The sequence below is a fragment of the Convolutriloba macropyga genome, chromosome 3 (genome assembly GCF_964194025.1).
Source record: "Convolutriloba macropyga chromosome 3, txConMacr16.3, whole genome shotgun sequence".
In the NCBI taxonomy this organism is placed as follows: Eukaryota; Metazoa; Xenacoelomorpha; order Acoela; family Convolutidae; genus Convolutriloba; species Convolutriloba macropyga.
The window spans coordinates 51,445,773-51,469,944 of NC_134470.1; the positions used below are offsets into that span (position 1 = coordinate 51,445,773).

General features: G+C 33.3%; 1 protein-coding gene across 1 annotated transcript in view; it reads left to right on the forward strand.

Moving 5' to 3' along the window:
- The window catches only part of LOC142337125 (uncharacterized), a 106,822-nt gene extending 85,437 nt beyond the window's left edge, over positions 1-21,385 (forward strand). The window contains exons 9-12 of the mRNA XM_075386222.1: positions 5,308-5,793; positions 8,597-9,223; positions 9,354-9,977; positions 20,757-21,385. Of these exons, the coding sequence (XP_075242337.1) occupies positions 5,308-5,793; positions 8,597-9,223; positions 9,354-9,977; positions 20,757-21,335 (2,316 nt within the window). The 3' untranslated portion in view covers positions 21,336-21,385. The remainder of the gene's footprint in view (positions 1-5,307; positions 5,794-8,596; positions 9,224-9,353; positions 9,978-20,756) is intronic.
- Positions 21,386-24,172: the final 2,787 nt, after the last annotated feature.

Below are 24,172 nucleotides of genomic sequence, written 5' to 3' on the forward strand. Positions count from 1 at the left end.
CCACACCTACAAGCCTCCCCCGCCTACTTACCTGCAACCCCCTCCCCACCTTAGGGGTGGTCTATTAGAATTATTAATGCTAATTGAGAAGATATGACAATCCGTACCGAACTCTAAGTCTCAATAAGTATCAGACAAATCTAAATTCAAGTCCCTATGTGATTTTGCAGTACTGTGCACGCTTTAAAACAAGCTTTAACTAAGTTTTACAGGTTGGGATAGTCTTGACCAAGACTTGGGTAACCAACTTTTAAAAAAACTCAAACTTTTCGGGTTTACTTTTGATCCCCTTTCCCGTGGATGTTGAGAACCGATATCATACGATGCCAAACTCTAAAAGAAGACCTTGACACAGATTGGGTCCCATCGAGTTTTTAGGTGTTTATGGGCAGTTTTCAGCCAAATTTTAGCCCTAGAATAGACAAAACAACAGATACTTTTATTTTTCAGATAACCAACTGCCTAAACTATCCATTATTGTGACTAGTTTTGAAGCATGCAATTTAAAGCTTAATTGTATATATTTATAGATTATTGGCTGTTCATCATGATTTTTTGCAATTGACATTATTGATAGGTTTATCTTTTTTTGCACGCTACACATGCAAAAAATTTTCCAAATGGATAATTTCATTGCAAAAAGTTGAATGGTAAATGGAATGACATGTATCTAAATTGTTTAATGTTGGTAAAGGACAACCTTTTTTACTGAAGAAGAAAGGTGGAGAGCGCATTTCCGGAGGCATCCAGAAGTTCAATCGTAACTTACGAGCCGGAAGTTTTGCGGATATCGGCCGAAAGAATAAATTGGTATAATCAAGTAGAAAATATATTATTAATTTACAATAGTGACCGAAAGCTTACTTTCATGCAAAATAATAAAGTGATCTATCAGTGAAATCTGAACACTAAATTCTGACCAATTTCATCCTAGTCTTGCAATTTTCCGATAAAGTACCACTGAGAAATGAAGAATTGTATAGAATGATTAACACATAGTTAGAGACACACGCTACCAACCAAACAGCTGATGCGTTGATTTTACCTTAAATAAAAGAAATGATTATCTTGATATTTAGTTAGTTAGTTGAGCTGAGGTATGTAGATTGTATTAAAATTGAAATAAAAAATTATAGATCTATCAGGCACTTTATCATCTCCGTACAACTCGCTAGTTTTCAATTACAGAAGTATCTAGAAGAACAAAAAAAATTTAATCTGAAACATCATTTTGCCTGCAGATTGGAAGATTTGAAACGCTTTTTTTGTTTTCACATTTTTTTCAGGTTTTTAAAGCCCTCTAAATGCTTACAACAGTGAGATAACTCCTTTTGAATACAACTAGACTAAAATTTTCCTAAATTATGATACCGACTATGTAAGTAACCATTATCTCTTTGAAAACTGTTTCCCAAGCCTTCTGACGAAGCTCAATGTCGAACATGCAGAAACCTATTCACAATAACTAGCAATATTATCAGCGTTTTCCTTAAAATTTTTTGTAGTTTCCATTCTATCCTAGACAATAAAAACCGAACCAAACATAAATGATCAAAATAAGGACTACGCTTGAACTGACATTAAATACATCAAATATAACACAGTTGATTTTGACTTCTACATTATGAGCATCAAAATTTCTTTCTTGAGTAAATGTGTATAAAATTTTATTTTTAATTAAACACAACCTTTTTAAATTTTAAACAGTCTGAGTAAAATTAGATGAGCTCTATGATAGAGAACAAAAAATGATAAATAATATGAACAGACAATTCTTTTAGAATTTAAACTGTTAAAAAAAGAGCGGTGGTTCACCCCCGGCTTATACCCGTGTCAAAATTACCCCCCTCCCTGATTACCCCAAAATGATGTAAACTATTTAAGATTAGGGGAGTAATGGGGATAATGGGTGGAATTTTTAGATTTTACACCCCCCCCCCCCGAAAAAAAAATATCCCCCAAAAAGTTGTAAAATTTGTAGGGTAATTTTAGGTGGGTAAAACGATGCTAGATTAGGAGAGTAATGGAGGGGGTAATGGGGGAATTTTTAGATTTTACCCCCAAAAATTAACCCCCAAAAAGATGTAAGGTTAGGGGGGGGGGGTAATTTTAGGGGGTAAAACGATGTAAGTTTAGGGGGGTAACGGGGAAAATTTAAGAATTGAACGATGTGAATTAAAACCATGTGAATTAAGGGAGGTTATGGGTGTCGACTTTTTAAATCCAAAGATGTAAGATTAGCGGGAAAATAGCGATGTAAGACAAAGGGGGTAATGGTGGTAATAGGGAGTAGATTGAAATCGAGGGACCGTCAAGAATTGGGCAACCATTGATGGTTAAGAGGATAAGGAGAACCGGCGGAGGGTACAGAGGTAGCGGGATCAAGACTGTCTGTATTCGAGTATAGGAGACTAACACAATGAAAGATTAGGGCCTCCAAGCGGGATAATAACCCCTGCACTTGCATCATTTTACCCCCCAAAATTACCCCCTCTCTTGCACCATATTTGCACCCCAAATTTACCCCCTTACCCCCACTCTTGCATCGAAGAATTACCCCCTTTACCCCTAAATATGATGTAAGAGTTTTGAGGGGAATTGGCTACAAACTCCCCGATTATTTCTCTAATCTTAAATCTTTTTTGGCGATAAAAAGTTGACACGTGTATGGATTTCTTTGTTCTTTTTGAAACATGCAGAACACTGATTACTACAAACCGTCATTCAGAAATTTGAAGTACCACCGTCCTCTTTTGGGAAGAATGTTACCCAACATTTGAGCTCTCATTTTACTGTTTTTGAGAGATACCAAAAACAAAGACAACTTGAGGAAAATAAAACCATTATGAAGAGCAAAAGTTCAATAGATAAGGAACGTGACTTGTCAATGGAGAAGCTAAGCTACAAGTAGCAGAAAAAGATTGACAACTCTCAAAAATTTTTTGTCTTTTTTTTAAAAAAAACAAACTTTTTCAAAAATCATAAACAACATTTGCTTTCGACAAAAAGAGTAGACAGCTTAACTTGCAACTTATTGGAAAACTAATTGCACCTGTTGATAGCATGAATTAATCATAAGACAACGAAACCAAAATGATGAAGTCATTTAATTTATAAAATTTTAACCGCGAGAACATAAAATCTTCATTGGCGTCTCGTTTTATCATCAATACGTCTGGTAAAAGGACTCTCACAAACTGACAGCAGAAAGAACCACAAAAATTGAAATGCATCTAAGTTTCACAAATTTCTCTAATTTATCTAAATGTATCTATGTTTCAAAAACTGTCTAAGCCCTGAACGCATCAGTCAAAACGTTTAAAGAGCTGACAATTTATTGTTTGATTCAACAGAACAATAGGAAAACCTCTCAATAATGAGGCTAAGGTGCAAAAATGATACAACATTGTTCAATACAAAAAAAACGCAAACCAGAACAAACAGGGATATTGTCATGTGTTTTTTTCCTAGATTGTTAGGTAATTTGACAGTTTACCAAAGAAATGAAAACAACACCAAAATTCCAAAAAATTCATGAAATTTTGTGTGAATGCTCGTAGTACCAAAAGCAAGAAAAACCTTCTGTTAAAACAATCCACCACAAAATTGGTTTTTATTCCATATTGAAGAAAGTCTGACCTGTGTTTACTGAGAATAAGCAAAAATTTGACTAAGGGAAAAAAATGACAAGTTCAAAAACTCACTGAAATATCCTTAAATCAAATAATTTCGATGACATGAGGGACATTAGGTAACAAACGAATTCATGGTACATGATCATTTACACCTCCTGGGGAAGCCATTTGGATCTTTAAATGTTTAGACCTAGTACTCAGACTGCAGAAAGAATAAAAATTGAAGCCAAAACACAAGAATTCATTTAATGTTTACTAAAGCTCCTCCCCAAAGCCATTAAAACCATTAGGTTCTCTGAAACCAAACTATATCTACATTAGGCTTCATCTTTATGGAAATCAGAGCTGTCATTAATGGAGCCGTGAATAAAATATTGTGTCACTAATTAAAATAAAAAACAAACGCAAAATATTTGGAAAAACGGCAGCACCAAAATAAAAATCAAAAAATTCTTTTTGTAACAATCCCTGATAATATCAAACCTAGCCTTGATTTTGCCGCGCGCCCAACAAACCACCCAAGTGTTCCAAGTGTTTGCGAATTGGACAAATTATAAAGTGAAATTCTTTAAATACAAAAAAAAAACAACGATTCACTTTCTATAATTATCGAGTTGAACCTGCAAATTTTTAGTTCCAGAAGATTTTCAAAGGAAGTCTAATTTTAACTAGCGCTCATTTGGAGGTCAGGGAGTCTGTGTCAAGGTGTCTAGGTCACTAAGTCTGGCAAATTTAACAAAGTGGACCAAAAAAGTATATTTTGTGCCATTTTTGATGAAAAAAATTTGAGTTTTGAAAATTTTATCAAAAATTTTAGCCAAAAAATCTTCAATAAAACAATTCAGCAACGCTCATCTATCTGTAACGTTAACAATAACACTCTACTGTTAAAAATTTTAACTTATTTCAAAATATATTAGCAAAATTGTGCCAAAATTTAGCGATAATTACGGAAAATGTGAATAAAAACTGTCGAATATTCACAAAACTTTAAACCTCGATAACTCCCTGTAAAAGAGGAAATTCGCAAAAAATGTTTCTATTTTATATTCTAGGGTGTACGTGCTTTCTAATGATACCACTCACAATTCTCTACGATAAATACATCGATCGGCCAAAATTGTCTGAAAAAAAACCGAGTTGAGTACATAGTTCCTATTTCCCCACTAAAGTGGGGGTCGGAAAAATAAAACTACCAGCTATTTGTGCCATAGTGTTTCGGGGTTATCCATATAGTGTTGAAGTTAAATGCAATTGTGGTTAAATTTTTTTTAGGATAGATTTGAAATGAAAAATTATATTCAGGAAAACGCTGAAACTTTTGCTGTACAAAACAATATTGTACAAATCATTTTAGGAAACGCATAATTAGGACGAGTCCGTCGAGAAAAGAAGATCAAATTTTTCAAGTTGGAGATAATCTGAAATGTCAAAACATGACATATAATTATAGAAATTTTTATATCAACTCAAATAACTCTGAATTTTTTAATCTAAAAATTGAACGTGAAATGAGCGTGATACAACTGATGTCATACTTTTTGTGTTATTTTGCAAATTTTGTTAATTTTATGATATTTGTATGAGTAATATAGAGCTTATTAAACCAATTGATTAACAAAGGCTGCCGTTGTATCTTTTGTTCTTCTTTCACTTTTCTGTGAACTTTTAGGTTTACTCGCCGATCATTTCTGGCACTAAAGAAGAACACGTGCTAAAAATCACTGCAATAAGCTATGGTAAAGAAAGCAACACTATGGAATTATCAAGATATGTCACCCCTGACTCAAATGCGCCACTCATACAGCCGATTGCCAATGAAGCCGAAAGACGAGAAATTAATTTTAACTGGAACTCTGCAACTAAATACGATCAAAACTTTCTCTCGCTGTGGTCTCCGAGTGAAGTTAGTCGTACATTGATTGCCAGTGACGCAAATCAAGGGAAAGATTATCCAGCAACTATAAAACTGGGTTACTTTTATTGGTACACCAACGTACCCAGAGTGAACGATGTCTATGCTGGGTTTCCCGAGGGGGGCTACCTTTTCTATAAGGCTGTGGAAGTGGCGAGATCTTGTGATCCAGATCTTCCGGAGACATTCGTTCACGGTTATGATGAAATTCTCTGGAGCATTACAGTGGGACCCAGCGCATCGGTTAGTGTTTCTTAACAGTCGAAATTTGAAATCTTTATTTTGAAACGAGAAGCAGTCCAGATTATAGCACCGTAAAAAGGTTAGAAAGGTTTAGACAGTATAAAGACAGAATTAAGGTTTTTTAAGGTTTATGTGTAGCCCGAATCACGGCGTTGTGCTATGCATGATAAAGACACGATCTATCGACACATGCCACAAGTTTATTTTAATAAATATTACCTGAAGGAAATTTACCATTCGGGTCAACTATAACTTTCAAACCCTAAATCAGAAAACATCTTATTGCCAATTCAGCATTTTTTTAAGAAATTAAGGTACAGTAGAGAGCAGAAGCAACCAAAAAACTACCTTGGAAAAAAGAACAAGAATAAAGTTTTTTAAGGGCTGAATTAATACCGAACATCTGGCATGAAACGTACCGCACATCAAATGCTGAAGTAAAGTATATGGTGTTCTTTGCAATTGTTACCAAAGAAGTACGATAACATGCTCCGTATAAAACATTCATATAGAGGAACGATATTATTAATGTTTTGTCTATACCAGAACGACATCACAAAAAAAGGTTCAAGTTCCCTTCCAAAATCTGATAAACAAAACGGAATGATCATTCATGGAAGCTGCATTACAATAGAATCGAGAAAACTTAAAGTCAAGTAACTGGGAAGCAGTTTCAGTGAAATTGTTTCATGGCAAACAAAGAGTGACGGATCATCCGAACTTCAGAATTCTAATTTTGATTTTTTTTTACCTCCGAGGAAGTGACCTGGCACTTAAGTTTCCTAAATATAAAAAAAAACAATTGGATTATCTGCGATTTCATGGCAATTAAAAGAAACCAGTTTTAAATTTATATGCTGTTAGTTCGAGACTCACTCTACCTTTTAATGAATTTTCGTAAAAAAGCTAATAAAAATCTTTAAAATCTCAAAAAGAAGTGAATTTTGTATCGTTGTTTAATCGAAATTTTTGCCGGAGGCTTGCACTCATTTCTCTAAGTGCATCACTCTTTAAAGTGATCAAACACAATCCCCGAAGAACAATTAATTGATTAACGTCACTCAAAATATTTTTTCTTGAACACTGAATTTGTTTCCATATGAAATCTATGGGTATCCTTACTGTTTTGTGCATGAAAACTTTTCAGTGATATTTGGACAATTAACAAGAATAGAAACTATGAATCAAGTTGTTTATCTCTGAATCTAATGAATACTGAAATTACCATTGATGCAATGAACTCTTGTCCCAAACAACAGACGAATTTGTAGTAATTTAATGACAGGCAAGTTCGTAATCTACGCGGGTAAATAACTTGGTGGTCATATTTGGAAAACCAGCACATATCAATCAGAAATGAGAATTTTCTAAACTAATTTCCCCGTTGCAAAAAATAACTTATGCGGAAGAAAATTGTTGTCAAAATTATTATTGTTGTTATTAAATTAAACTTCGTTTTTTTTTGTTTGTTATGTTTTCTGAAATTCTTCTATAGGTTTCCCAAGCCAAACGAAAAATTGGCTTGCAAAACTGCTTTGCTGGTCTGGTAAGAGCTGTTTCAATGGAAAGCAATGAGCGTGATTATACTATTTTGCAAGCCGTGCAAATTACTATAGTTAACCACACTGCTTTCCATAGACTCAATGCGATAAAATGAATTTCTGAATATTATGATGAAGCATCGGCTGCGTTTTTGGAAATTGATATGGAACAAGAAGGCTTGGTAATGTATGTTTGCACATGAGGTTCCAATCCCACACAACCACATTTGTGACCTAATTATCTATCAAATGAGGAAGTCAAACGAATGCAAAAATTCAAAAGAACAAATGCAGGCAATAATCAGAAAATCGAATGAATATAACAAAACACTTGGATCATCTGCAATTTTTTATGGCAATTAAAAGAAACCAGTTTGAATTTGAAATGCCATTACATCAACAATCACTCTACCTTTGAATTCATTTTTGAGAGAAACTATTAAATATCATCATTTTCAATATCATCAAATAAATATCAGTTTTTTTTTCTAGTGGCAAATCTAGAAAAAATTTTTTAAAAGAAAATTTTTAAAACCTTAAGACAACAACTGTGAGTTTTCAATTAAAACTAAGTAAATAAATTAACCTGTTAGTGCTTTGGACATGTCACAATTCACAATAAGTCAAAAGACTACAAATTAACAACAGATACAGGCAGAGCTGAAAACTTCAGAAACTTTTCGAGTTTGAGTTTCACTTGATGGATGATGATGACGTTTTAATAATAGATACTAAAATAGTGTGTTGGCAAAAATGAACAAGTCAATTTGGCTTTTATAGAATGGAGCATTAATTTTTTGTTGTCATGCTATTTTAGCTCTATTTTGCCCTCGAAAAATTGTTCATTTAGTGAGCTCGGGCTTATTTTGAATTAATATCTGTGTGGACGTATCATTTGAAGACGGACATTTTGTTGACATTGTTTTTTAGAACATTTATTAACTGACTACTTTGACAGTGCAGCTCAATGATCACCTTTATCTATACACGAAACGAGTATTTCATAAAAATCTTGTATACATTTGGAAAAGTGCAAGAACGAACGAAAATCGACATAGGTGTTTCATTCCTGAGACAATCTGGACACAGTAATCTTTCGTCTAGGACAGCCTGGAAGTGCCCACTTTTGGTATGGGACCTCAACTTGGGTTTCAAGATAAAATTGAGCTCTCACTAAATTTGTCTTTCAAAATCTTCGAAAGAATTGCTATTGTATTGTTGATAAATAACTACAACTTAATAAGTTGGTTTTCTGATTTCAGATTTACTCCAACACAATCTACATGCAATGGGCCCTGCCAGCCCTCTATGACAAGTGTCAAATCAGCTTAGTGAACCTCGATTCAGATCCTAACACGGTTATTCAGACTTATGACGTCATAAAAGGAGCAGGTACCACAGTTGAAAGTGTCTACCCCACACCCTCCTTCACCCCAGGAGTCAAGGTCAAGGTCACTGTCAAAGGAGTGAACAGTTTAGATTCTAGCGAGACAGCAGCTGACGCCGAGTTTTTTACCCAAACTTTTACAAGTGCACCCACTTTGACTTTGTCGTACCCTTCTAATTCATTGGGCCGTGTACAGTGGGCTGACACTGGAACTGCCGATAATATTTTAGACGCAATATGGTGTACCGGAGAGGCTGGAGATCGAACCTCCGTTGTCCGGTCTGCAAGTCCCAATGAATATGTTGACTTTAAGTTGGAGTATGGGAAAATGTACACAATAATAGTTTTGACTGAGCGTGAAGGTCTACTTGGGCTTATGGCAGAAGAAGGTCTGACGTCACAACCGGCTATCACTGATACTGGGTGTGAGGGTGGTGGTTTCGTGTCAATGCTTGGAGCACAAGAGGAAATATATTCATACAAGATGGGGAACGTTGTAAATGTTCGAAAATTTGTTCTTTGCTCTATTTTTTGCACGACATTTTGCAACATTTTCAATTTATATAAATTTGAAAAAAATTGTGATATTTATGTTTGATTTCGCCTTTTATTTGTGAATTATTTGTATTTAGAGTGAGACTACATATCCGGATACTTTGGTCGTGACTTGGAGCCAACCAGGCATATACACCTCTGCATATTTAAGAGTAACCTACACTTCCGACTACACAGGAGGCGGATCTTCCACCGTGGCGGACGGACCGCTCTCAAGTGGATCTGGCCAGCTGTCCACCACCCTCAACTGGCATAAATTTAACGTTGAGATCACTTCCATTTTACCTGGACAACCATCTGCTGTTGCGAGTTACCAAGTCAACATCCAGAGCCTTGAATGCGTCCACTCTGTCACATTCCAAAACTCAGATCTTGCTGTGGTCTCTTTCGACTGTCCGGCATACGTTCCGGGATGTCCTTGGGTTAAAGTGGAGAAAGTGTTGATTGCGATCTGGAACTCTTCGGATCCATTTAATGCTGCCCAGTACGAATCGGATAACCTTCAAGGATCCGTGAGCATCAAAAGCGAGTTCGCTTATCTAAAGGAGTTCCTGATTACAGGTGTGCTATCAAATGGCAGTGTGATGATTGAAGACGTGGGGCACATTTTTGAACGGGTGATTCCTTTTGATGGCACTTTGGATTCTGTAGAGATTGGAGAGTTCGCGACGACGCACTACACAATCACTGTTGATTCATCGGTAAGTCTTCAGTTACCTTTCCTGGTCAAAAACAGACGCTTATTTTTCAATATGACTCCTATTTTTGTTGACTTGTCTTTTTTGGCCCTCTGTTTTAGGACTATTGTTGTAGGCGGGAGTGGAAAGTAATGCCACTACAGTTCCGGTGTCCGGACAAAACAGTCCCAGACAAAACAGTCCCAGGCAAAATAGTCTTAAATTTGAAAAAAGTCCCAGACAAAACAGTCCCAGGCAAAATAGTCTTAAATTTAGAAATAGTCCCAGACAAAACAGTCCCAATTTTTTTGTTTGTCCCGCGACAACAATTTTCCGATTAATAGAAAACTCATTATTTGGCAAACTTTTGCATTAATTGCTTCAGACCTAATTCATATACCAAACTTCCTACATGCCATAATATACGCAATGCGAACCTACTACTTGGCAATCCACCGCATTTCAAGATTTTCAAGCTTGTCCTTGTCTAAATGATTTGCTACCTAATCCTAAGTTTCGTATTGTTAGTTTTAAATCTATTTTAGTCATAAGTCCTTAATCTTATTTTAAAAAGTTTTACTCCAGAATCTCTCAGTGCAATGATTTCTGAAATCGAATCCTAATTTTTGTCTCCACTTTTTTTCTATATTTTATTTGATGGATTTGCAACTCAGAACATGTTCACGCTATATGCCAGAAAGGATAACAAAATATATGAACACTCTGTAACGATTTTTCTTTTTCAACTTCCAAGATTTTCAGTTTTCATCAGTAACCCCTCGAGGCAATTGTTCAAAATTAGTGTAAGGTTGTCTTGGACGATATTTAAAGACAAAAAACTTTTGTATTTACTCACAAGATTCTCGAAAACAAAAATAATTCTGATTCTGTAACTTTTGCAAGAAATGTTGAGAAAATTTTTGTATTATATCATCTTATATAGTCTTATATAATACAAGAATCTTGTTACAAATAGCAAAACTGGTGATGTGACGTTATAATACGAGATGCTAATTGAAAAGGCAGATAACATAATACAGTTTCTTAATTCTATTTTACATATTTTTTTCTGCAACTATTTTTTTCGGTTATATTCTACAAGGATATAATCGAAAAAATTATATTGTATAACTTTCTATAGAAGCTAAATTATCTATTGGGTAAAATCTGCCAAACTGCTCATCAGATCTGAAGCGATTGAAAATACCAGTTCATTAAGGAAAATTGTGTCTAGAATCACAACGCGACAGTGGTAATACCAAACTTTATTCGTGCATTGCAAAATCTTTCTAATGGGATTGCTCTGCAAACAAATACCCTATTTTATATTTTATACCAATGAATTAAATTCCTTCTATTTTACCTCGCGAATGTTGAAGCAAACCCTGGTCATTGACCATTGCAATTCTTATAAGATCTTACAAGATTCTTACCAATACTACATATCTTGTAATTGCTTATAAGATGGGTTATAAAAAGTGTTTCTGTATTAGATTCTATTCATCAGCCTCAATCTTAAAAGAATGCTGTGTGTCTTATAAGATACTTATAAAATCTTGCAAGATTAGTTTAATCTTATAAGAATAGTGTGTGTGCCTTTTAAGATTCTATTATGATCATATAAGATCTGCTTTAATCTTAGCAGAAAAATGTGTGTCTTATAGGATTCTTGTAAGGACTTACAAGATATGTTTTAATCTTGTAAGAATAATGTGCGTCTTATAAGATCCTTATAAGATCTTACCAGTTGTTACTATTCTTCGGAACTCTTACAAGACTAAAACATATCTTATAAGAGTCTTATAAGATCTTACGAATTTTTACAACTCTTATAAGATCTTATACGTTCAGAGCAAATCTTGTAAGTCTCTTATACAATTTTACAAGATTAATGCATTAACTTGTGAGGCCAGATAAGAATAAGAAATGAGATTTGCAATGCTCAATGACTAGGGAATTGACGATCAGCTGGTTGTAGATTTGAACCCTTCTCTTATGCCTTCCCCCTCGTCCCTCTTGGCCCTCTTATGTCTCTGCTTTTAACATAACTCTTTGAAATTCGCTTTTATTCTCTTCTGGAATCAAAATTCGTTATGACCTGTCCTTACAAAAATAAACTCAACTCATAGAAGAAAGTGTGCATTCGTTCCAAGAGAACTAATTGTTCAAATTGAACTAGTCAAAGACCAGCTGTTTTCAGAGTCCCTATCAAAAACTGATTCTGTCATGGCTTCAACCTCAAATTATGGACCGAGCAATCATCGAAATCCGCGATTCCGGTGGAAATTGGGCGGCTGGTACCGAGGCCGTCACTAGCGGTTCTGCCGACAAATACGAGACAACATTATCGGTTCCAGTCAACTTTCGAACAAATACACATAACAGCCGAGTTCGCGCAGTTATATCTGGGAGTGTATCAATTTCAAATTTTTACACTTTTGTGGTGAACAAATTTCTAGAGAGTTATCCGTTTTTCACGTTTGCTAATGTTGGCTACGGACAAACTTACGAACTGGATATCAATTTTGAAACCATTTATTACACTGAAATGTGGTTGCATTATTTCAACTTGGATGGCGAGCATTTAACCCATGATCAGTTCCGTCATATAGTGGGTGCTGGAAATTTTGCAGGAACGTCGAGTCTTTCTTATCTAGAAACAGTTTCCACCTGGCATTCGGAGGATGAATCTTTGATGACATTTGTAGCAGTGTTGGTTTATAATAACGTAGAAATACACGTAGCCTACAATTACCCCTGGGATGGTCGCACGTAATCAAATTAAACTTTAAAATGGAACTTGCCGAGTTACGGTTAAAATAAACACATATGCGAGTGTATATGTATATAATTATCATTTGTCAAACTGAACAATTCTCAGGAATAATTCTCAGGACTTGATATGGTACATAACTATTTGATTTAAAAATTAAGTGATTAGGAAAATGTTCTGTATATGGAGAACATGTGAAGCATGTATCAATTCACCTATATTGTTTCTTTAAGCTGCGTAATTTTAAGTAAGCTCTCAGCTGCGTAATTTTCCACCGCCTTGCTGGCCCATGATTCAATCTTTTGCTGAAGCATAGGTAATTATTAGTGCAAAGAAAGCATCTCTGAGTTGGAAAGCTTAACAACAAAAACAATAAAATCAAAAAACTATAACAAGAGAGCTCGCATTATAATGTACGTACCGCAAAATGTTCCAACGTCCTACTTCTAAGAAACATAAACCATCAGTCTCTAAATCAAGAAAACAAGCTTCCATAATGTGAACTATTAAAGCTGTAGTAATTTTGTAGTACCTTTGGAGTCGCCAACGAGATATTGAATTGCAAACAAGCACCTAGTCACAGTCATCACTGTTTAGTACAATGCATAATTGTATGTATTAATGAACTAAGGAAATAAGCTGAGTATTAGATCTGACTGCTCGATTAGTATAGCTAAGTCGGCCCACTCAATTTAGCTTTCTTGTTGTTAGTTGCGGCTCCTCCTCTGCCACTGGGCTTTAATTCCTAGCCAGTGGATCGTATCCCTGCAAAGCTGAAAAAGTGCTTTTATTGCTTATTTTTATGGTGATGGTTTATTGTTAGCGCCAGTTGGCGTAGTCTGGTTGGTTTATTAATTATGCCGATATGTACTCAGGCAATAGCACAGTAGTGTTGCATCAAACATCACTAAAACGTTTTGATTTTTGTATTATATATGGCACTGCATTATATAAGCTTTGTCACTATAAATGATCGGCCCAAACAGCTGAAAGCCGCAGAACGGAAAAACTGGTGAATTAAGTTTTAGTCAGATAATTTAGGAATGAGGGCATTTGAAAGAATTTTTCATGAGTTTTTTTCGAAATTCTTTACAAACGAAGAGTCTCAAGCAAAATCGTTTGACAAGCTAAACAAGGAGGGTCGTTATTGTGCGCTCGCACATAAAAATTAAAATCAGCTAATGTCACGTTCGAAATTAATAATTTGTGTCATATATATATATATATATATATATATATATATATATATATATATATATATATATATATATATAACATATATATCAGTCATTTTTCATTAACATTGCGAGAACATCAATAAAAACTAGAAAAGAACTAGAAGATTTCTCTAGTTTTCATCAATTGTTATAAGCTATGGCAATAAACTATATCAATTAGATTTAACAACTATTCATTTATCGTCTTTACAAGCTGCGTGTTTAGTCATACTGTTTAATCAAAGCCAGTTTACAAAAATGGAGCGTTTGTTCTTGAAAATTTGAAGTAAACTAATATTACCAAATAGCATTGCTCCTTAATTCAAGAAAAAACAATCCAGGATTTTATTTTTCTTGGTTAGATTTTTCTTTGTATTTTCATTCTCTAATTTTTCTATTAGGTTTTGCGTATTGGGAATTTATATGGGCAGTTTTTTGTTTTAGTTGATATAGACAATGCATTAAAACAGAATTCTAAAAAGGCAGTAACAAAGAGTTTTCATCAGTTTCACAACCAGAGTTGAAAAAATTTTAGAGGACGATGGCGCTGCTATTAATATATTCTGTTTTATTACGTGAAAACTTTAAATTGTTGGTCTCTCGAAAACCAGACCTTTCCTTATATAAACACATTATGTTTACAAGATTTTTGTTTTTTTTAGTGGGATGGGATGGAATGATCAGTTGATTTTTCTGAAAAAAAGCATCTCTTTGTGGTTGCTGGTCATTGTTAGGTGCTCATGTGACAAGGTATATCTGATAACCGCTAAATTGCGCTTCAAACACTCTTGCAAAATTAACAAAAAAATGGAGATGCATGTGATTTGCCTGAAGAGAACTCAAACAGAATTTTTTAAGTTTCCCATTGTTCGTTTAATCAAGTCCTATCCTAGAGATATTCCAAAAAATTGAAAAAAGGTTTAATTATTAATTCTAATTTGTCCACTTCTTTCTTCTCCAGTTTCTTTCTAGCAAATTTACTTCTTGATATTTGAATTAATTTGAGAAGTGTAGATTTTAAAACTTTGTTTATGAACCGAAAACTAAACTATGATTCTCAGCAAATTTATTGTACAACAGTAAAAAATGATTGACAGAGTTATAAAAAATTTGGAATAAATTTTGCGATCTGATTGCGTTTCTTTTTATTCATGCCACATTTATATCTCACCAAAAACATCTATCGGCTCACCGAAAAAATATATCTGTGAACATTTGCTCAGCAAAAATCTAGGACTGGTAAAAATTCGTAATTTCGATTACATTGAGGGATGGAACAATAACAGCCTAGTTGCTCAAACAGTCCAATCGCTGGAAAAAAAGTTTCTCGTGTCCCTCGATACAAAAAAAATTTCTATGTCAGAAAACGAAGATGAAGTCTTCAAACGTGAAGTTCAGTGTTTGTAAATATCAGTTTTCAACCAACAATTAAAGCCAAAAATGGACATTTTTTCCCGTAATATCTCTACTATTCAAGACAAACTCACCAATGCTGAAGAAATAATATATTGGTTACAAAAAGTACAAGTGATAGAAAACATTAATTATATATGTAAATACTATAATTTTATACTTTTTTATATGCAATTGTATACACACACACCTACACTCATATAAATATATATACACTTTTACTAATCGATTTCCCTCCTGGGTCGAATTTCTGTCTCCACAGTTTGATGTCGATATGTAGATGGTTGTATTCATATATTTAAGTATACACAACTGCAGTTTTGATTTTTTTTATTATCCTTCAAAATACATTGAATATAATGACTTAAATAAAGTAGAAACCAAGAGAACAACCAGCAACATTATCCAAGAAACTGCTATTTTTTATACGCTTTCAAATGATTCATCTCCTATACTCTTTATGCAAGTTAGATCAATTGGCCGAAAAACAAGCAAAAAAATGTTAAAATTGGTTATTCTTTTCTGGTCATGTAAAGCGTCTGACGGAGCAAAACATACATTCTTGAGATTATTAAGTTTGAAGGATGAAATAGATTATATATATATATATATATATATATATATATATATATACTATATATATATATATATATATATATATATATATATATATATACTATATATATATATATATATATTATATATATATATATATGTATATATGAATATATATATATATATATATATATATATATTTATATATAAATATGAATATATATATATATATATGTGTGTGTGTGTGTGTGTGTGTGTGTGTGTGTCTGTGTGTGTGTGTGTTTTGTTTACGACAATAATTGTTTCCGATTGAAGTCAATTAAAAACCGTTTCAAATAAATGAAACTTGCCACAAAAGTAGAAGCTAGAGAGTCATCCGAAGAGTATTATAAGATTAAACAAATTCCGATTTCTGTGCAGTAAGTATGTTTTTCACTTTCTAACTTTAACAAACTGTTTTTGTTTAATTGAGGCCAGGACTTAAAATTAATTTTTCTTTAAATTTTCCTTTCCATAGAAGCTTCGACAATCTTACTAGTGGGGTAACGCAAAAGTTTGAGTTATATGCCCAAAATTTTTTGAAAATTTTTGTGCTGTTTAAGAAAAATAATCGGAATAAATTGAAACCTGTTATTGTTTTAATGTACTGAAACATTGCCAATAATTTGCTCAATTCCTTCCACAAAAAATACTAAAAAAATGTTTTGTCGCAGCTGGTCGTCATTTCCTTGCATTGTTTTCTGTGTTGGACAAGACCGAGATATCTTCTTGACGCCATCGTTCTCCATGTCTTGTTATGCTATTTGATTAAATCAATTTAACAAAAGTTTTTTGATTGGCTCTTGTTTATATGCTCCAAGTGCATCTAAAAACGTTTGTGCATCTGACTCCATTCAATCCAGTCAATTGTCTGACAAAATCAGAAAAATAACAAAAAAACTCATTTACTTGAATACAGAAAGTTCTAGAGCATTATTACAAAATGAAATTTCTGAGAAACTTATAAAACCAGAAAATGATGTTTCAACTCGGACGAAAAATCAGATCTCTTCGCATTTAGTTTAGGCAATGATGCCAACAAGTTTCTTTGACGGAAGTGATTTCTTTACTGCGACTTTGGCTTGTTCCGTATGTGATCGCTGTTTCGTATGGTACTAGTGTATGCTGCGGTGGCGATAACAATCGGGTTGTAACAATTATTCAGAGCTCTTATTAGAATAAATAAGGAGTCCGAAATTGATAATTTACAGTATCAGCACAATTTTCAATATCAAATCGACATTTTTTTCGAAACTTATTGTTCGGACCCACTTTAGTGGCGGAGGAACTATATACTGAACTGGGTTTTTTGTTCAGTCAATTTTCGCCGATCGTACATGGATGTGGATAGTATCATTGGAAAGCTTGTCAACTATAAAACTTGTCAAAATTTAATTTAAAATTATTTTTTGAATTTCGATTTTTTCCGAGTAAATTTTTGTGAACGTTCACATTTTTCGTAATTTTTGCTTAAATATGATCAATTTGTGCTAAAAATATAATAGTCTCATTTGTTTTTACGTTCAAAGATGAAAAGGGAGTTGGCGAACTATTTCAACTGTTTTGGCTATATTTCCAGCTAAATTTTTTCCAAAAAGTGGCATCAAATAAACCTATTTGGCTTTATATTAGTTTTTTGTTGCTCCGGTTCCTCAGAAATAACATTTTTGAGGTCTTCCGCTAGTTCATACCGATATTTATAAATATTTCAAAATTATTTTTTTAATTTTTTATTATATTCGTTTGCCAGAAAAACAATTACAAATGTTTTAGAAGAATTGCGTTTTTTTAAAAGCCGGGCCGCTATAACAAAGCCAGTTTTGGTCCCATTGTTGATTTTTTCAAAAAAGGTTTTGGATTGTAATTTGGGTATGTCCTTTTCAAAGTTTTTTGCAGTTTTTTTCATCCAAATTACATTTAGGTCTGCTTTCATTTGGAAATTGAGCTAATAAGTGTTTTATGAGTAAAGTGCTTTTCGTTTTTATGGGTTCGACAAATTGTTTTCCTCAATTTGTTTTGGATTCATCAGCTTAGCCAGCATTTAATGTTCTTTTTGCAGTCTTATGTCTCAATGTGGTTATTCAAATGACTAATTCGGTATCGGAGGAGACATTAGTGAAACTATCTAATGCTTTTAGTTCATACATGAAGGTTTTTTGGTAAAATATCTCGACAAAAAAAGAAATAAAAGGAATTGTAAGAAAAGCAATGTTTTTATCGTAATGGTGCAGAGCTGCAGTTTTCTGAACTGTTCTGAGTGAAACTAAAAATTTAGTTGGATTTGAAAATACGCTTTTTTCGGAAATTGATATATATATAGGGTATATATATATATATATATATATATATATATATATATATATATATATATATATATATGGTAAAGATGTTGAGAAATTTTTAGTTTTGTTTGTTTGATTTTTCAATTTTGTATTTTATTTAAAGATGGTTTTTTATAATCAGACTTATCGACCCTTTCTATTTCCGACAAGACCAGTTGGTATTCTCAAGAGGCATAAATGCAACCTCTGAATCTGTTCATTCAACTATGAATCGTCTTGAATTTCGATTGAAATTAAACAACAGATTTTGGAAAAACCTTTGATCTTCAATATTGTATTGTCAACTCATAAAATCATCTCACAAAAAAGATATTCTAGCTGCTTTTCAATTCAGTTTTTTGGTTTTTACTCTAAGACTTTTTTGTTATTTGTTAAAAAATTTTTGAAAAAGGAGTATTAGTCAGGATTGCTCTGTTTGCTAGTTCCGTATATGATTGTTTATATAGAGCGACAACCAAAATGCTAGAGCAACCTTTTGATAGAGTCCAAGGTAAAACTTGAATTACTTCAATCGCGACTTACCTTAGGTTACCTTTGTTGGGGTAACCTGTATTTGAATTTGATCTGATTTTGCATTTTCAATTTAGATTTCTAAATGAGTTCAAAAGTAATTTTTTCAACTTCTGCTTTCACTTTTGAGCTCAGTTCCTGGTTTCTTTTGGTAACAGCTGGTGTTAATGTGATGCATTTGTTTTTTTCTCCTATAAAAATTGCATTAGACTTGATTTCTTGTCTATTGTTTCGTTGAGTGTTCGTTGTATTGAAGAAAAATAAATAATCTTACTGGTATGAAGCTTTATTGTATAGACGTCTGTCTTTTTTAAGTGTCTTTCAAAGTTAAAATACAAAATTTGAACTACTTCAATAGAGGCAGTCTATCTCTGCTTTTTTGGTTGACAATTGAGACACTATTGTGGATGAGCAGGAATGGGACATGATGTGCCACTGCACATTAGCGAGCCTACTCGTTTTAAAAAGAAAGAAGGAAATGATCTTTTGAAGGAACCCTTTATTTTGCAAGTTCCTTTTTGTTAACAATTTTCATTCAAAACTAATTCTTAGACATTTTTGTCAATTAATGTAGTTCTTGTCACTTGTATTATTTTACCCCGCAATCTGATTGTTTTTTTAAGAAAGCAACTTTGTTCCGGGTACTAGAAATTGTTTAATAAGATAGCTGTTCAAGTTATAGGTTCTTTTATTTATTGTTATCATCCAAAAGGTACGTGCCATTTCCTATCAGACAAGTCAGAAAAGTTTGAAATGTCGCGCTTAGACATAAGCTTAAATAATATCAATTTTCCAGCTCTCTTTGTTCAGTAAATTGATGTTCCTCCCGTACCTAACTCAAAAAGTAAATCAGTACTGAATCAGAGTAAAAACCAGAATTTGATAGTATCGATTCAGACTTTGATTCAAGTCACATTTCGCTCTCAATTTGTCTGATTCAGATTTTGATACAGACTCTGATTTGTGTCTAAATCAGATTTCGATTCAGACTCCCATATTTCTTTGATTCAGACTTTGAATCGGGCTCTGATTCAGAATCTAAGTTTCTCTGATTTATGAAAAATTCATTACTATGTTTATAAGCAAAGCTAGGTTTTACCACTGCTTTCGCTCTCATGTCCTTAAAAACAAAAATTCATACAATACCTGTAGAAACTAAAGAATTTTATAATATAGGTTGCAGGAAATTTTCTCAAGTCGAGTTAAAAACTGATTTTTTGAGCTTTTCAGCATGCTCTGTTTGATTTTACCCTCCTCCTTTCCATTCCCGGCTAGGGAGTGGCAGTGGCGGAGTTGCTGAAATAAAGTATAGGAAAACTGGTATAGCATGGTAAAAAACCATGCTTGTGTAGTTTTCCAAAACAAAAACAAGACGGAATAAGCAATAAACAAGACAAAACTAGGCAAAGCAAACATAAATAATAGAAAAACACAATATTTCACTTTACCACCTACGACCTATTATAAAACTGATTATAAAGAAAATTGTAACTTCTTTAAATAATGACATTTTTTGTCAAATAGACGTATTATGACCAATTTTGTTGCAGATTCACAGGTCATATAACCCCTACAGTCAGTCTTAAACCAAATGTTGCAAAGAACCAGGAACTATGCAAAGAGCCAATATCATTTTTTACCAGAATATATCAGCGAAGATGTTATTCCTATTTTTTCGGCTAGAGTTAGTGGCATTTTGTTCCAAAAGCTAAAAAACGGTTAAAAAATTGATGAACAGTTTTTTGTGTCTCTCATTAGGGTTGAGAAAAAGTTCTGATTTCCATTCTGACTCAGAGGCAATTCAGAAACCCATTCAGAATTGATACAAAGCTAATCTGAAATCGTTCTGAATCAGCAATGAAAAATGAAAATTTATCTGAAATCGCTCCCAATCAGTTGTTCTCTGAGCGTTAGGTACGGTTTCATTATTTGGATGGTTGATTTCTTTTTTCAGAGCCCGTACCAAAAACTGATTCTCTCGTGGCTGCAACCTCAAGCTATGGACAGAGCAGTTGTTGAAATACGTGACCTCGTCGGAAATTGGGTAACTGGAACTGAGACTGTTAGCAGTGGCTCTGATGAAACTTTTGAAAAAACAATTTCAGCATCCGTCAATTTCCGATCCGTAACTTATAACAGCCGCGTCCGGGCACTGGCAACTGGGAGTGGTTCAATTTCGAACTTTTATACCTTCGCTAACAACAAATATCTTCAAAGTTATCCGTATTTCACGTTTCGAAATGTGGATTGGGGTGAACAGTATGCGTTTGATGTGAATCATGAACCAATTCAGTACACCGAAATGTGGATCAATTATTTCACGCTGGCTGGAGTTCACATAGTGAATGATAATTTTGAGTATAGAAATGACCCGAATTATTTTTTGAACCCAACTTCGCTGGTTGACTATAGAGAAAGAGTTTCGTGGTGGCATCCAAATGAAGACGAATCTGACATGGCTTTTGTTGTTGTTATCATTTATAACAATGCAGATATGTATGTTGGTTATAACTACCCATGGGAAGGACGATAAATTAAGCAAAGCACAGAAAGCTTAATATCTCGAAAAAGAGCAATTTTTGTAATAATAATTGGTGGTATGTAATTTATATATATATATATATATATATATATATATATATATATATATATATATATATATATATATATATATATATATATACATATATATATATATATATATCTCACAGGTAAGAATTTAAAGTTTTATACTTTATTCTAACTGAAATAATCAAGTCTTTTGTATATTTAACATCTCATTCCAGTGGATTTAGTCAGTTCTTAGTCAGTTGAAGAGTTTAGTTCACAATGCGCTCGTTCAGAAGAAGAAGAACGTTGCAGTAGTGAAACAAAACATCATTTTCATCGCAAATGACTGATTTTTCCGTTATTGTTAATACAATTTTCCCTAAATGATCAATTAAGCTAACTCTAACCAAAAGGAAACTTTACTTTACTAGAGGATGTTAGGCTGATATTTTACAAGAATTTAGATGCATAACTAAAACAAACGTTGCCTGTTTTTTTATTTAGAGTAAATCATTTGATGGACTCCTTTAGAATTTTTCGTTAAATTGGACTGATAAAGAAAATGAAACCATTTAATCGATTCAATCATTAACGTCAATTTAAATGCAAATTCAAGGGGAATGAGAAACAAAAATTTTTTCTCGTTATTTATCAAGTGATTGTCTTTCTTTTTTAATGTTCTTGAATGTCCTTAAAAATTAATTCTATTATTTTAATTTCATATTAATCAACTAAAAACATTGTGGGAAAGGAAAGGCAACATTTTATGCGGTAGATTTGTGAAGTATGTTGCTAAAAGAAGTTAATTTTCTACTTCTCCAAAAAATTTTTGCGAGTAAAATTATTTACACTGCTAACTTCTTCACGTTTGTTCGCCTGTCGAGATGACTGAAACTGATGGTCAACAGGAGTGTAGCAAAAAGGTGAAATTAGAAAGTTATCAAAAAAGTTGCGTTTTTTTCTCTAACGAAATTATTTTTCTGTTGAACTTGTCTCACATATCCCGTTATTGATCAAATCTTTGAAATTTCATTCCAAATTTAGATTTTCAGTATCCATATATAGCATAAATTCCCATGGTGTTTTACAAATTAAGTTATTCTTCAGAACTTTTGATATTTTCCCTTCTCAATTCAGAAAAAATATAATTGTGTTTCTATGAAATTATCATGGAATCAAATAGTTTTTGATGTGTAGCTACTAAATGGCATGGAAAATAGTTTAATCAGGGCAAGAGAAACAACCGAGAATAATGAGAAAACTATTTCAAATTTCTTTGGTCTTTCTTTTCTCTGGATAAACTACATACCCAGTGAAACGAAACTTGATACACCTTGCCAAGACATGCAAGTTCTTGACATTATTGACAAAACATGGGTTATCTTACCAAGATCTTGATAGGAGAAAAATTCTTGGTACATCTTGGTAAGATCTTGCCATGATCTTATCAAGCAATATCAAGAAAATTTCTTGATAAAACTTGCCAGTATCATGGTTAAACACGGCACTATAAATTTCACTGTAATTGAGTGGCGTAAAAAGTAATCAAAGGGTTGTGATTGCTCTTTTCCTGGACATTATATTTTTAAGTTGCTCTTTTCAAGACTTTTTGCATTTAAGCAAACGTTTTTGTCCTCGGATTCTCGAATCCATTTCTGATGGTCATATATTAAAAAAATACAATTCAAACCACCAAACGATGTTTTGTAAATCACCTCAACCCAATTTTTTACGGATTCTGGCACAAATCATCAAAAAATTATGAAAGGTGATAGTCTTTAAACAAAAGAGGGCAAAGTGGATCAAAGACACTTTTCGGTAAAAATTGACTAAAACGTGTTTTCTGATTTACAATTAGCAAAACACAATCACAAGGCACATCCATTTCAATGACAAAACACGAAATTAAACTATCAAGTAGAACTGTAGAGTTGTTACTTTAATATCAGGCGATTACTTATATTATTTCTTAGACAAATATTTTGAAGTCGTTTGTCCCCTGCTCTCGCTACTTGCAGTTATTTGAACTACGGCCTTGCTAAACTTAACATTTGATTTGAATGAGAGGAGTAAACACCGATCAGAATGTAGTGAATGCTCTGTTCCTCAACATTATGTTTTTAAAATGCACTCTTCAAGTTTTTTCGTATTTAAGCAAGGGTTTTTGTCTTCGGATTCTCGAATCCGTTTCTGATGGTCATATATCAAAAAAAAACAATTCAAACCACCAAACGATGTTTTGTAAATCACCTCAACCCAATTTTTTACGGATTCTGGAACAAATCATCAAAAAATTATGAAAGGTGATAGTCTTTAAACAAAAGAGGGCAAAGTGGATCAAAGACACTTTTCGGTAAAAATTGACTAAAACGTGTTTTCTGATTTACAATTAGTAAAACACAAACACAAGGCACATCCATTTCAATGACAAAACACGAAATTAAACTATCAAGTAGAACTGTAGTGTTGTTACTTTAATATCAGGCGATTACTTATATTATTTCTTAGACAAATATTTTGAAGTCGTTTGTCCCCTGCTCTCGCTACTTGCAGTTATTTGACCTACGGCCTTGCTAAACTTAACATTTGATTTGAATGAGAGGAGTAAACACCGATCAGAATGTAGTGATTACTCTGTTCCTCAACATTATATTTTTAAAATGCACTCTTCAAGTTTTTTTGTATTTAAGCAAGGGTTTTTGTCTTCGGATTCTCGAATCCGTTTCTGATGGTCATGTATCAAAAAAAATACAATTCAAACCACCAAACGATGTTTTGTAAATCACCTCAACCCAATTTTTTACGGATTCCGGCACAAAT